Source organism: Temnothorax americanus, unplaced genomic scaffold (genome assembly GCF_048541705.1).
Source record: "Temnothorax americanus isolate GAGA-0224 unplaced genomic scaffold, ASM4854170v1 Scaffold17, whole genome shotgun sequence".
In the NCBI taxonomy this organism is placed as follows: Eukaryota; Metazoa; Arthropoda; class Insecta; order Hymenoptera; family Formicidae; genus Temnothorax; species Temnothorax americanus.
In genome coordinates, this window is record NW_027509307.1 from 2,074,316 (window position 1) to 2,087,870 (window position 13,555).

At 39.8% G+C, this 13,555-nt stretch overlaps 2 protein-coding genes and 1 long non-coding RNA gene across 11 annotated transcripts in view; 1 reads left to right on the forward strand and 2 right to left on the reverse strand.

The window, feature by feature from the left end:
• LOC143895945 (A-type potassium channel modulatory protein KCNIP1) overlaps window positions 1–13,555 on the reverse strand; it is a 166,531-nt gene that overhangs the window by 31,707 nt on the left and 121,269 nt on the right. For 2 of the 7 annotated variants that reach the window (XM_077403454.1, XM_077403455.1), the window contains exons 1-2: window positions 11,339–11,648; window positions 4,222–4,557 (exon numbers count right to left, since the gene is read on the reverse strand). The exons of the other annotated variants lie outside the window; for them this stretch is intronic. In XM_077403454.1, coding sequence (XP_077259580.1) covers window positions 4,222–4,557; window positions 11,339–11,648 — 646 coding nt within the window. Of the gene's footprint in view, window positions 1–4,221; window positions 4,558–11,338; window positions 11,649–13,555 lie in introns of those variants that run through there. 7 annotated transcript variants of the gene reach the window in all.
• On the forward strand, window positions 4,925–10,718 carry LOC143895950 (uncharacterized). 2 transcript variants are annotated; one of them, XM_077403469.1, is made up of 2 exons: window positions 4,925–5,063; window positions 9,789–10,718. In XM_077403469.1, the coding sequence occupies exon 2, from the start codon at window positions 9,799–9,801 to the stop codon at window positions 10,483–10,485; it is 687 nt and encodes a 228-aa protein (XP_077259595.1). In that variant the 5' UTR covers window positions 4,925–5,063; window positions 9,789–9,798; the 3' UTR covers window positions 10,486–10,718. The 2 variants fall into 2 exon arrangements, with proteins under 2 accessions (XP_077259595.1, XP_077259596.1); XM_077403470.1 differs by having other exon boundaries at window positions 4,925–5,047.
• LOC143895951 (uncharacterized) overlaps window positions 11,497–13,555 on the reverse strand; it is a 50,287-nt gene continuing 48,228 nt past the window's right edge. Inside the window, exons 2-3 of one of the 2 annotated variants that reach the window (XR_013256508.1) lie at window positions 13,234–13,337; window positions 11,497–11,637 (exon numbers count right to left, since the gene is read on the reverse strand). This is a non-coding gene — a long non-coding RNA (uncharacterized LOC143895951). Of the gene's footprint in view, window positions 11,638–13,026; window positions 13,338–13,555 lie in introns of both variants that reach the window. The other variant, XR_013256507.1, reaches the window with a different exon arrangement.

Consider the following 13,555-nt stretch of genomic DNA (forward strand, 5'->3'; position numbering starts at 1 on the left):
TAACAACAAGCAGTATTTAATCTATTATAACGATATCCCCTCGCTATAAATTATATAAAGCGAGAGAACCTTTTCCTTTATCGTATCTAACAATATAGCTATCACAGAATTTTAGATATTACTTCTACGCTATTTTCTCTAAAAACAACATGTTGACCGTCGCAGAAAGAAAGAAACTTCAAATTTAATCTGGACGAGGTTGTTTCCGCACTCCTCCGCTTTTGCTGTCATATACTCTTTAAGCAAAGGGTCGGTTTGACCGAGCGTAAATAGGGTCAACGGCGAGGCAACATCCGTTCGACCCTACGTCTCATTCCGGACGATGGTCTAGGGATGAAGACCGAATTGTGGACTTCGATGATTCCTCCACTTTCGAGATATTGGATCTGTGCGGGGGATGAAAGACATTCCTCGCGGAATGCATCCGTTGCCGTCGGATAGGCAGGATGCACATCGGTCGCTGTTTCTTGATGAAAGGCTGGACTATTGGAGTTTCCGTCAATGCGTTCATCGACTATGATCTCGCAAGAATGTATTATACGCTGGCAAATTGAATGAGAATATTAGGCTGTTTATAAATAGTTCCAGAGAGACCGAGGTAGGCTTTTGTATATGCGTTTCCTTCATAAATCATCGCATGTAATTCTGAGTGATTTAAAAATCACGCGATATAAATAAAATCTAAATAAGTTAGCAGATTATGTGACTTTTTGTTTAATTATATCCATATCTAAAAAAGGCACGTTATCTTAAAATTGGTAAGAAAACAGCTTGATGAATTTAACGAAATATTTTTAATCCTGTTTTATTCCTGCATATTGAAATCTGTAAAAAAATGAATAATTGTAGATTATTCCGATATTCGGACTTTTTAGCTTGAGCGAGATAGAGTTTGCATAATTGGATTAATTTATGCGACATCTCGCATAGTATTGTCTTTTTTAACCAGATCGTATTGAGAAGGAAATGTGATTACGCGTTAAACAGAAATTCTATTGAATTTTTATGCACATTTTTGTTATTAATGTATGTTTATAATAAATGATCATTTTGATAAATAAAGAATGTATATTATTCTAAATGTCATTCATATGTCTTTTTGAAAAATGGAAAAAAATATAGATAAATATTAAAAACTGCAGAAAATTTTTGTCTTAATAAATATGAGTAATTAAATAAAATAATAATATAGATCATGTTTTGTAAACAGACATATTTGCGAAAATAATTATTTCAAAACAATGTAGCTTTTTATTATAACATCCTTTAACAATTTTAAAAGAAATGCTAATTGTAAAACCCTTTGTTTTATCTTGATAAAATAATAATATATGTATAAAATAGATATAAAAAGTTTTATTTTGACTAACTTTTTTGCTAATTTTATTTATTTTTATTTAACGCGCATGTTTCATACATTAAAATAATTTATTTCTGTTGATATACACATTTCAAATTGTGTCAAATGATTTTAATAAAATTTTCTATGAATGGCTTTCTTCATAATTAATTAACTTTGTTTATATGCTAAAATCTTTTCCCAGCAATGAATCAAGAGTGCTCAGTTAACAACGTACGTGACTATGACTCATTTTATGTCGTGCAACGTTCTATCATTCCGCTGCAATATAAATATTTTACTCCATCTCATTTAAATGCAACCGCGGTCAAACCTCAATTAACACGTTGAGTGCAATCTAAATCATAATATGCTTAATACTTGATTATGGTTACATCTAAAATATAAATATAAGCATTGTGTGTGGGCATCATATCGCACTTATAGAGAGATATAAATTAAAATAAAAAATAAATATAAAAGAATATTCGCCTTTACTTATCTTTCTAAGATTAGTAGATTAACATTATATAAGATAGAGAAAATATGATGACTCTTTGGACATTGTTCTTTATAATTTTAACAATGCATCTTGATAAAGTGAAATACAGAGTTTTGTAAATAGATTGTATGTATAATATACCAGTAATTTACTTACTTAACCGTTGTTGTAATGATAGATGTATGAACGTGTACGAATATAATAATTATTAATGTTTACGCGCAGAACATCAAGGTGTATCATAAGCTGCAATCGAATATGGTTCATTTGGCTTGGTGCTTGCATTTATTGCGAGAATATGTAATCTTTATATACATTTTTTGCATAAACCGACGCAAGAACTGCTTTTGTATCCAACTATAATTAATCTAAATTAATCAAAATTAAAATTTTTATTAAAAAAAAATATATATATACATACAGAGAATCTTATATTATATTTTAATTTATAATGTTCTTCAAAATATATAAATTTTTTTTAATTTTTGTTTTTCTTTTAAAATGTATTTTGAAAATAAATGCGAGAAAATAAATTAATTAAACGCATATTACATACTACACATTACATCAATGCGCATCAATGTCATATGAACAGATTTGCTTGACGACAGAAGATAATTAAAAATTATTATCTGCTTAATCAACCAGCTAGAATTGATGAACACATGTAATGCATATACTGAGCATGTTTTTGCAATATTGATCCGACAAATATGTCATTCCAATAAAATTATGGTTGAGAGCATCCAGCAGATAACAAATGCAAGAGGCAAGCGTTTGCGAACAGTATTTCACCGTCCTTCGCACTGATGTACGTCGCACGGTATGACGATGTTGGTTCCAGATATTTCCCTCATAAATTTGTTTGTGAAAATGTAATTTGCGGATGAAACCGCACCCGGACTGTATGAATTTTCATGAAGTTTGCGACCCCGAATCCCCAGGATACGTTGCGTGGATATCCCGTCGGTCTCCAGAGTATTGCGTGATGAAAGTACGCCTTTGGCGACCACGTGATAGGTACGTGAAACAATAGCATAAGTTGTCTGTGAAACTACTCGCGCCATGCATGATAATATATAATATATATAATAAACATAAATATTCCATGATTTTGAGGTATTTTAATCAAATTAGCAATTTTTTCATCTCGTATTTCGCCTCAAGCTGCTAGACATTTTTGATATGTTCAAATGGATACTAAGATGTCATATAAAAGAGCTTTTTTCATCTTCTCATATACGTCCTAATGTCTAAATTGTATGCAGTAATTTCGACGTACAGCAGTTAACTATCTATATATATTACAAATTTTTACTATTTTATGCGCCTAATAAACGTTTATGCGCAACATTTTTAAATAAAGTTTTAATAAATTGTCATATTTCATTTTTAAAATTACTGTTTATTATGCATATGTTAAAAATAGATTACAATTTACTTAAAAAAATTTATTTTTTTATATATAAAATTTACATTTACATGTGTATAAATAATGTTTTAAGATGAATAATATTATTAATATGAAATATTTTAAAATATGTGTGTATCAACAACATAGAAATCGTTTTCTATTTCATTGGTAAAAAGCTGATAAACTTTTATTAATATACAGGGATGTGTCGATTGCTGTAGTTTATTGCATCCGAATAAGATCAATCGAAAAAAGGATACAGTTTAATGAGAAGGCAAGCAAACTATGTAGATGCAAGTGTCGTGCAACATAGATGAGCAGTAAGACACGTGAGTAGCGTGCAGTGTTGGTTAAAGCGTCAGCAAAACCCTGGAGATCACATTTTACGAACAAGTACGCGAGTCACTCTTTCACTGGCTGTCCAATAGAAAACAGCATATAGATATACCCAGACATCGGTTCATCGAATACATTCAGGTTTATAAAACGCAAAATGTTATTCCCGTATGGTTTCTCAAACCTTCAATATACGAGAAAAAAAGAAAAGTCGCTTCTTTCAACATAGCATTTTCACGTATGCACATATAAGAGTTGTTTCACACATTTATCGCTGCCGGCTATCGTTTATATTGATAATTTTGTGTGTATTATTTTGTAATATTACTATACCTACGTAAATATAACATCGAATTAAAGCATAATTGAACGGATTTAACTTATCGGACATCTTTTTAATTTGTGTCATTACTAATCACATTGAAGATAATATTATTTTAATTTTATCCAAGAAAAAAGAAGTAATACGAGACATTAAAAGTACAATTCAATTTTTCATTTATTTGTACATTTTTTAGGGCAAAAAGTTTCTAGTTAGTAAAAATTTAGTTAATAAAAACATTCAAAAATTTGTTTCGTATAAGATATAACATTGACTTCTACATTAATAAATCGGGAACAAAGATATACCTAGGGCGAATTTGACGCCGGTCCAGGCTTGCCTCACGTAGTTGATTAACCTCCTGTAGAGAGGCCTCGGTGGCCTTGGTGGTCTTTTGGTAGAAGTCCCCCCCTCCTCGCATGAACTATCGTTATCCAGCGTTCCCGGCGGCGGGTCTACGCCCGATAGGGTGCCAGCTTGATTCCTCTTGCCGAGAATGTTCACGACCTCCCGCAGCCCAGGCGCAACGCCCTGCAGTCCTGGTGCGTAATTCGCGGGGGCGACGCCGGAACCAAAGAGGTTCGCGCCGCCCCCGCGACCTCTGCCACGTCCACGACTTCCGCGTCCCCAGACAGTGCTACTGCCTTCGAGAGTTTACAATATGATCAGGTTTCGATGCTTTGACTTAGCAGTCCATAGGTACTTTTTGTATAAGCGAGAAATCGAGCAACATTAAGATGACTGAATATTGTCCGCTGTCCATCCAACTTTCAAAATCACTCGCGTTTTAAACAAATTCGAATTTCATGGCTTATTTATGGCTTGAAATATTCTTTTGCAATTTGAAGATCTGATCATTCTAAATAAAGGGAGCTTGAATTATTTAAAGAATGATATAAAACTCAAGATTTAATACTGTTTAGTTCCTGAGTAATGATCTTCGAGTTCGAAGAATTCATATCAAATGACGAAGGGTAAAGATATAGTATTACAACGTAATATAGACGTGGAGACTTCCGGTTCCGGAGAGAACGAGAGTGACAGGTGTGAAAGCGAGTGAGAGCAAAAGGGTCTAGAAGAGAGTGACGAGGGAGGCTGAGGAAGGAGAGGGTGTTTGAGCGAGGAGGTGTGGAGGTGAGAGAGTGAGGAGGTAAGAAAGGGAACAGAGGAGGGGCAGGTAAGAGGAGATAAAGGGAGGTAAAGTGTCTAGGCACTGAGAAGGTGTAAGCACGAACGTTAGCTGAGCTAGAGGGGCGCACGGTAGGCGAGCCGAGCCGAGAGCGGCAGCACGAGGTAGAGCGCGAACAATAGCGAAGAGAGAGGGGCGACTCAACACAGGATCCGGGACGCGGACAGCAGCGCGAGGCAGGGCATAGAGTAGGTGGTGGAGCTAGAGGGGGAAGTGAGCCGAGTTAGGAGGAGATGAGTGAAGGGAGAGAAAACGGGAGGGAGGGAAAGAGTGCGATAGGTAAGGTTAAGGAAAAGGAGAAAGTTAGGAGGGGGAGCACGGGAAATTTAGAAGAGTTATGGAAAAGGAAGAGGGAGGAAATGGACAGGAGCGGGGGTGAGGAAAAGGAGGAGATTTTTAAGAGAAGTAATATGACGGCAAGATCTCCTAAAAAAGACTCGGAGATAGGTGTGAAGGAGTTGGGAGAAAGAATGGGAGAAATGATGGAGGAATTTAGGGCAGTGAGAGAAGAGCTTAGGGAGGGTTTCAGGGAGCAGGGTAGGAAGATGAGAAAAGAGATAGAGGACCTGAGAAGGGAGTTTAGGGAGCGAGAGAAGAGATGGAAAGAGGAGAGGGAAGAGACAAATAAGCAGAAGGAGAAAATGGAAGAAAGAATAAGGAAATTGGAGGAAAAAATGGAAGAGAGGAAGGAGGGGAAGAGGGAGGAGGAAGGAAACGGTAGAGGGGAGGTGGGGGAGAAATGGAGAGAACTGGAGAGAAGGCTGGAAAGGAAAGAAAGGGAGGAGAGAAGAAGAAACATTGTAATAAGAGGGCTGGAAGTAAAAGAAGGAGGGAGGAGAGAAAATGCAGAAAAGTTACTAGAAGGAATAGGAGCGAAAGTAAAGGCAATAGAGGTGAAGAGAATAGGGGGAGATGCAGAAAAAGGAAGGGAAATGGTGCTGTTGAAATTGGAGAACGAAGAACAGAAATGGGAGGTTATGGAAAAAAAGAGGAGCCTAGTGGGGAGAAAGGAAAGAATTACGGAGGACCTATCGTGGGAGGAAAGAAGAATGAATTGGAGGTTGAGAGAGATAGCGAAAGGGGAGGAAAGAGAGGGTAGGAGGGCATGGATTAAGGCAGGCAGAATAAGGCTGGAAAATACTTGGTGGAGATGGGATATGGAAGAGGAGGTGTTAAAGGACGAAAGGGGAAGGAGAAGAAAGGAGAGCAGAGGAGGGAAGGAAGGGAAAGAAGGTAAAGGAGGAGAGGGAGAGGTAGGAACGGAGACGGGGGGAATAAGAGGAGAAGAGGATAGAGGGGGTGAGATAGAGAAGGACAACGCGAAAGTTAGAAGGGAAGAAGAGGGGGAAAGTAAGTTAGTTTGGAGGATAGTATTCTGGAACGTAGCGGGGTTGGAAAATAAAGATAAGGATTTTTGGGAAGGGCTGAAGAAAGAAGATGTGTTAGTCATGTTAGAGACCTGGATAGGAGAAAAGGGCTGGGAAAGAATAAGGGGGAGACTTCCAAAAGGGTACGAGTGGGGGGTGCAAATGGCGAAGAAAAAGAATAAAAAAGGAAGAGCAATAGGAGGGATGATAATGGGAATAAGGAAAGGATTAAAAGAAAAGGGAACGACAATAGAAGTAGATAGAGAGGGTTGGATTGCGGGAAAGGTCAGAACAGGTGGCGAGAACTGGAGTATTATAGGGGTGTATGCAAAGAAAGAGGGGATGGAGGAAAAAGTACAGGAGTTAGGAGATAGAATGGAAAAGAAAGAAGAAGGAAGGTATATGATAATTGGGGGAGATTTTAATGCGAGGACTGGTCAAGAAGGTGGGAGGATAGAGGAAGAGGAGGGAGGAGGACTGGGAGAAGGAAGAAGGTCGAAGGACAAGAAAGTGGACAGAGAGGGGAGGCTGTTGGTAAATAGCTTAGAGGAGAGAGGATGGGAGATACTCAATGGAAATGTTAGAGGAGACGAGGATGGGGAGTATACGTTCACGGGGGGAAGAGGTAGTACGGTGATTGATTACATAATAGGGGAAGGAGAAGTAAGAGAGAAGATAGTGAGCATGGTAGTGGGGGAGAGAGTAGACTCGGACCATCACCCATTGGAAGTAGTAGTAAGAAGGGGGGAAGAGGAGGAAGGCAGGAGAGGAGGGTGGAAGAAAAGAAGCAGGGGGGTGTGGAACGAGGAAGGAACAAAGAGGTTTATAGAAAAAATAGGAGAGGTGGAAGTAAAAGAAGTAGAGTTGAATAAGGAATGGGAAGAAATGGAAATAAGAATAACAGAGGCAATAAAAGGGGTAGAGGAGGAGCTAGGAAATAAGAAAGGGAAGGTGGGATGGTGGGATGAGGAATGTCGAGAAGCGAAGAAAGAGACAAGGAGAAAATTAAGGGACTGGAGGAAGAAAAGAGGAGAGGCCAGTGCGTACAAGGAAAGTAGGAAAGAATTTAAGGAGATATGTAAGAGAAAGAAGGAAGAGGAGAACCAGAGATGGGAGAGAAAAGTGGAGGGAGCAAGGAGGGAGGCGGAGGTATGGGAGATAGTGAATAGGGAGAGAAGGAAAAGGAGGGGAATAGAGGAAGGAATAGAAGAGGAAGAATGGAAAGAGCACTTTATGAAGTTATTAGGAGGAGTAGAGGGGAGGGTGAGGATGGGGAAGGAAGGAGAGAGGGAAGAAAAGGAAGGAGAGGAGGAAGAGGAGATAAGTCTGGAGGAAATGAGGAGAGTTATAAAGAAGCTAAAGGACGGAAAGGCAATGGGAAAGGATGAGATTCCAGGAGAGGCCTGGAAGCGAGGGGGGAAGGGGTTGGAGGTTTGGACATGGAAATTTATCAATAAAAAAAGGAAGGGGGGGAGGATGGCCGGAAATTTGGAAGGAAGGTATAATTGCGCCAATCGTAAAGAAAGGGGAAGGAAAGAGGGCAGAGGAATATAGAGGGGTGACAATAATGCCCTCTTTGTATAAGGTGTACACGGCTATTCTGGCGGAGAGGATAAGGGAGGAGATAGAGGGAAAGAGAATGGTACCACACAACCAGACAGGTTTTAGAAGGGGAATGGGAACGATAGACAACATTTACGTGTTGAACTACATGGTGAACAGAAGGTTAGAGAAGAAAGGGGGAAAACTGATAGCATGTTTTGTGGACCTTAAGGCGGCGTTCGATTCGGTGGATAGAGGAATACTAATAAAAGCTATGAGAGAAAGGGGAATAAGGGAAGGACTGGTGAGAAGGACGGAAGAGATGTTAAGAGAGACGAAGAGTAGGGTAAGAGGAGGAAACGAATTGGGAGAAGTATTCTGGACGGGGAGGGGAGTAAGGCAGGGATGCCCTTTGAGCCCGATTCTGTTCAATGTGTTGCTAGCAGACCTGGAAGAGGAAATGGATAGAGTTAAATGGGGAGGGATAATGCTAGGAGGCAAGAGGGTGTATACTCTGGCCTACGCGGATGATATCGTGCTAATTGCAGAGGATGAGGACCAAATGAGGAGTATGATAGAAAGACTAGAGGGGTACCTGGGCAGGAAGAGATTGGAATTGAACGTGGGGAAAACAAAAATAATGAGGTTTAGGAAAGGAGGAGGGAGGGACAGTAAGAGAAAGTGGAGATGGGAAGGAAAAGAGTTGGAAGAGGTGAGGGAATTTCGGTATTTGGGATACGTGTTTCAAAGAAATGGAGGGCAGGAAGCACAAATAAGGGAAAGGATAAAAAAGGCGGCCGCAGTGATGGGAAAAGTCTGGGGGATAGGGAAGAGGAGATTCGGGAAAGACTGGGGAAAAAGACTGTGGCTGTTCGATAGACTGGTGTGGACGGTGTTGAGTTATGGAGCGGAAATATGGGGATGGAGAGAAAGGGAAGGAATAGAAAGAATGGAAGAAAGGTACATTAGATGGGTATTGGGAGCGGACGTGAGAACACCGTGGTATCTAGTGAGGGAGGAGTTGCAAAGGGAGAAATTAAGAGGGAGAGCAGGAATGAGGGCATGGAGATTGGAGAAAAAGTTGGAGGAAGGTGGAGGAAGTGAACTGGCGAGGTCTGCCTGGGAAGAGTTGAAGGAAAGAGAGAGGGAAGGGAAAGCAGGTTCAGATTGGGAAAGAGAGAGAGGAAAGTTCTTCGAAGACAGAGGTGTGGGGTTAAAAGAGGTGGAAAAGATAAGAGGAGATGGAGAAGAATGGTTTCTGAAATTATTTGAAGGGGATAGGGAGACGCAGAGAAAAGAGAGATGGGAGAGGATCGAGAAATCAGAATACAATAAGTGGTATAAGTGGATAAAGGGAGAGGGTATCCCGGGATATCTGAAGAAGGGATGGGGAGAAAGTAGATGGGGAAGAGTGGCTAGATTCAGATTAGGGAACGAGATAGGAGAGAGCAGATACTGGGAAGCGGAGGAGAAAAAGAAGTGTAGGTTGTGTGGGAATAAGGAGGAAACGTGGGAGCATGTATGGGAAGAATGTAGAAGATGGAATTCAGGAAAGGGAAGCTGGCAGGAAGCGGTAGGATGGGTTTTGGACGAGGAAGGAGGTGGAGAGGAATGGATGCTAGAATTAGAAGGGGAGAGAATGAGTGGAAAGGGGGATTTGGAGGAGTTAAAGGAGGGTAGTGGGGAAGATGGAAGGGGAGATGGGGGAGAAGGATAAGTGGGAGGGGAAGAAGAGGAAAGTAGAGAAAAGGAGAAGTGAGTAATTGGTCTGTTGTAGAGCTGGCAGGATGGAGCGTGAAGGGAGAATGATAGTGGAGGCAGTGGAAGGGATTGTAGAGGAGAAGTTAAGGAAGATGCTGAGGGAAAAGAAGGAGGAAGACAGAAAAAAGGACGAGAGGATGGAGGAGCTGGAGGGGAAGGTAAGGAGGCTGGAGAGAAAGATAGAAAGGCTGGAGCAAAGTGGAGGCAAAAGGAAGAGGGAGGATAGCGAGGAGAGTATGGCGGGAAAAAAGAAATGGTGGGCAGGAGAGGGTAAAAGGAACGAGGAAGATTTAAGAAAGAGGAATATTATTATAAGAGTGGAGAAAGAGAAATGGGAAGGTAAGGAGACCAACTGGGAGAAAGTGAAGGAGCTGTTTGCAGAAGGGCTGAAGGTGAAGGTGAAGGTAAGAGAGGTGATAGTGGTGGGGCAGAGAGGGATATGGCTAACAATTCTGGTAAAGTTAGGAGACGAGGAGGAGAAGAGGCGGGTTTTGGAGGCGAGGAGAAGGGCAGGGAACTCCATAGGAGTCAAGATACATGAGGATAAGTCGGTGGAAAGGAGGGTTAGGGAGAGAGAAGAAGGGAGAAGGGAGGTGCACAAGTGCACAGGGAGATCGGCGGAGGAGGAAATCGCGAGAGGGATGGAGGAGAAGCTTCTCTTGAGCCCAGAGGAGGAGAAGGAGGAGGGACGAGAGAGGAAGCAGGCAAAATAGGGAGGAGTAGACAGGAAGGATGGAGGTGGAAGGAAGGAAGGAAGAATTGACGGCAGAAGCGGAGGAAGAAGAAGAGGGATGAAGAGGGGAGGGGAGGGAGGGTAAATATTTTTGTAAGGTCGCATATGGCCAGGCACAGGGGGAAGAGAATGTACGAGGTTTGGGTACGTTCCTCATAATTAAAAACGCCTTGTAAACCCTACGGGGAAAGGCAATAAACAGCATACATACATACATACGTAATATAGACGTTCTCAAAAGTGCCGTTTTGCTTTAAATATGTAATGCGAATATATGTCATGTTTCACGCGTAGATAATTAACTATTAGGACATTGGAGACATTCTGAATTCTTAAGGATAAATCCAATAAAAAAACATTGTTTAATAATAACAACGCTATGTTTAAACACACATGAATAAATATTACGATTAATAATGTAGCAAACCTTTAAACTAATTATTTAAATTATTATTATAATATGATGTTTATATCCCAATATAATTCTTCTTGATTTCAAATCTGATTTAAATAAAAAAATATTACCTTTTTTAATTAAAATTTATTTAATTGAAAAGTGGAAATTAAAAATGTCAGTTGAGAAAGAGAAGATATTATATAGATTACAAAAAAGACTATTACTTCTGATTTTATGTAATAATGCTGCTAAATTTGATTTTAATTCACTTTAATTCACAACTTCATAAAAATATATTACACTTTTCAGGCATTGAATTAATAAATAATATTTATAAAACCATGAAATTTGAAATATTTTTGTTTTCGCAATGCGAAATATTATTTTTCGCATTTACTTGGACTTTCTTTTTCAATTATGGAACGCCGTAATGTACCTTGGCGCTTTTTGTAGGAGGGGAGCCCCACCACGGGGCCGCAACCCCCCGCGCTTCCTGCGACAGAAGAGCTGATGGTGGCAAGACAGGGAACACCCCGACCGCCACCCGTTCGACGTTCCAAATCACGATGTCTGCAACCTCCCCCGCTCTCACTGCCACCGCCACCCCCGGCGGACAACACCACGACGGACCCAGAGGTACGTTTACGCGGCCCTCTTCCCGCGGAACTTCTTCCTATCGACGAAGGTCCCGCTCGTTTACGTCGCCAGAATTGCCGCAGACTTCCACGGGGAATTCTGCAAGGCATTTCGACAGGGTTGTCACCCTAGCTCGCGCATCATTTTTTTCTCGTTTTATTAACATAACTTTTACGCGTATTAAATATGTTTTTTTTCCTACGAGTAATTTTATTTTTGATGTAATTTTATATAAATATTTGTATAAATACGCGCAGTCACATTAGTATGTTTTTATAAAGCAACATATTATACAGAATTTTTGTTCGCTTTAGTGACTCCCGCTGCGATCGATTTCTCAATAGAAGCTGTACATATGGACGTGCCATGTCAGCGAATTTTCTTGCTTTTTCCGCGTTTTCCGTGTTCCGTCTGCTTCCACCAGAAGCGGACTTTCCGGCCAGATACACCTGCACCCTCAAAATTCACGTCAAATTCACGCCGACAATTTACAAGAATCGCAATTTAAAGCGGAAGAAGCTTTATGCGCTTTTACCCACTATAATTTTAACGTATAATTCATTTTACAGAAAGAAGAAGCTTTCCGTTTAACATGAAAATTTCGAATTATATATACAATTACTAATATTATATTACTTAGCAACTGCCTAAGTTGTTGCTTCATGATTATTGACCGATCTGCCAATATGTCATTAAAAATATTATCAAGTTCGACAAGTGCATCCGCGCAAGTACGAGGTCTGTTAAAAAATATTTAAACTTTTATTTTCATAATTTTTTTGAACGCACCTGTAACTTATTCAGCCTTGTCGCCTTCAAAGTATTCCTTCTCGATTGATACACCATTTCCAACGTTTTTTCCACTTCTGAAAGCAGTTCTGTTACGCATTTTTTCGGGATCCGTCTGCGATCGTGTCCAATCTTCGATCTTTCAATGTGGATTTCAGTTTTAAAAAAAGAAAAAAATCCGCAAGGGCCAGGTCGTGAGAGTAGGGAGATTGACGGAAAGCACAATCATCTTTGCTTTGATGCAAAAATGACAAATTAGCAGCGATGCGTGCGTGTTGTGATGAAAGAACCTTGAATTGTCTTTCTACAGTCCTTTTTCTGACATTTTCTGGACCTGGTAAGCTTTATTTTTCTAAACGAAATCCACGTTGAAAGGATTTGACACTTGAAGACATCAAGGAAAATTCGCAGGACTTACGCGTGATCCCAAAAAACGCGTACCATACACGTACAGGACTGCTTCCAGAAGCGACGTTGAGGATGATGTATCAACCGAGAAGAAATATATTTCGAAGGTGACAAGGCTGAATAAGCAAAATTATAGGTACGCCCGAAAAAAATTACAAAAAGAAAGTTCGGATATTTTTTGAACAGATCTCGTATATTACACCTAATTTATATCAGGTTTTATTAAAGTGATTTGAATTAAATAGATTGTTTGAATAAAGTTCTTTCCTGAAAATTCTATAAAATGCTCACCCTAACACCTTTTCCAGCACTTGATACACGTCGGCTATTTCATTTAGAAGCAAGAGATTCAAATCAATTCCCACAATAGAATATCCGTAGACTAAATTATGGTGACCCACGATTTATTTGATGGCTCGTCAAATTTATTCATTGAATGATATGCGGGCTTTGCCCGATCTGTTCTTTATTGCGCAGAATGCAATAAACCCTTTTCACATTCAGGACTTGGGGCGTTGGCGTGAGGCCCTGGACGAAATCATAATGCTTGTTCTCGAAAGACGTAGTAGGTTAGTGTGTTGTGAGTTCGGTTGTGTTAGTATCTGAAACAGGCAAAGAAGACACACATGCAATTAGTTGTGTTTGTACACGAAATTTTGGCTCAATGATAACGTACATAGGCTGCGCAAAAAACAGAGATTAAAGAAGAATGAAAAAATGCACTTTTGGAATGTATCTTGATTGTAATAAAGTAAGATATTTATTATATTCAAAGGCACAAGCAATAAATTTCTGTTTACAGTGCAAAATAAAGTGCTAA

Coding starts and splice junctions, on each gene's coding strand:
- LOC143895950 (XM_077403469.1), top strand. CDS start 9,799: ATGGAGCGTGAAGGGAGAATGATAGTGGAGGCAGTGGAAGGGATTGTA.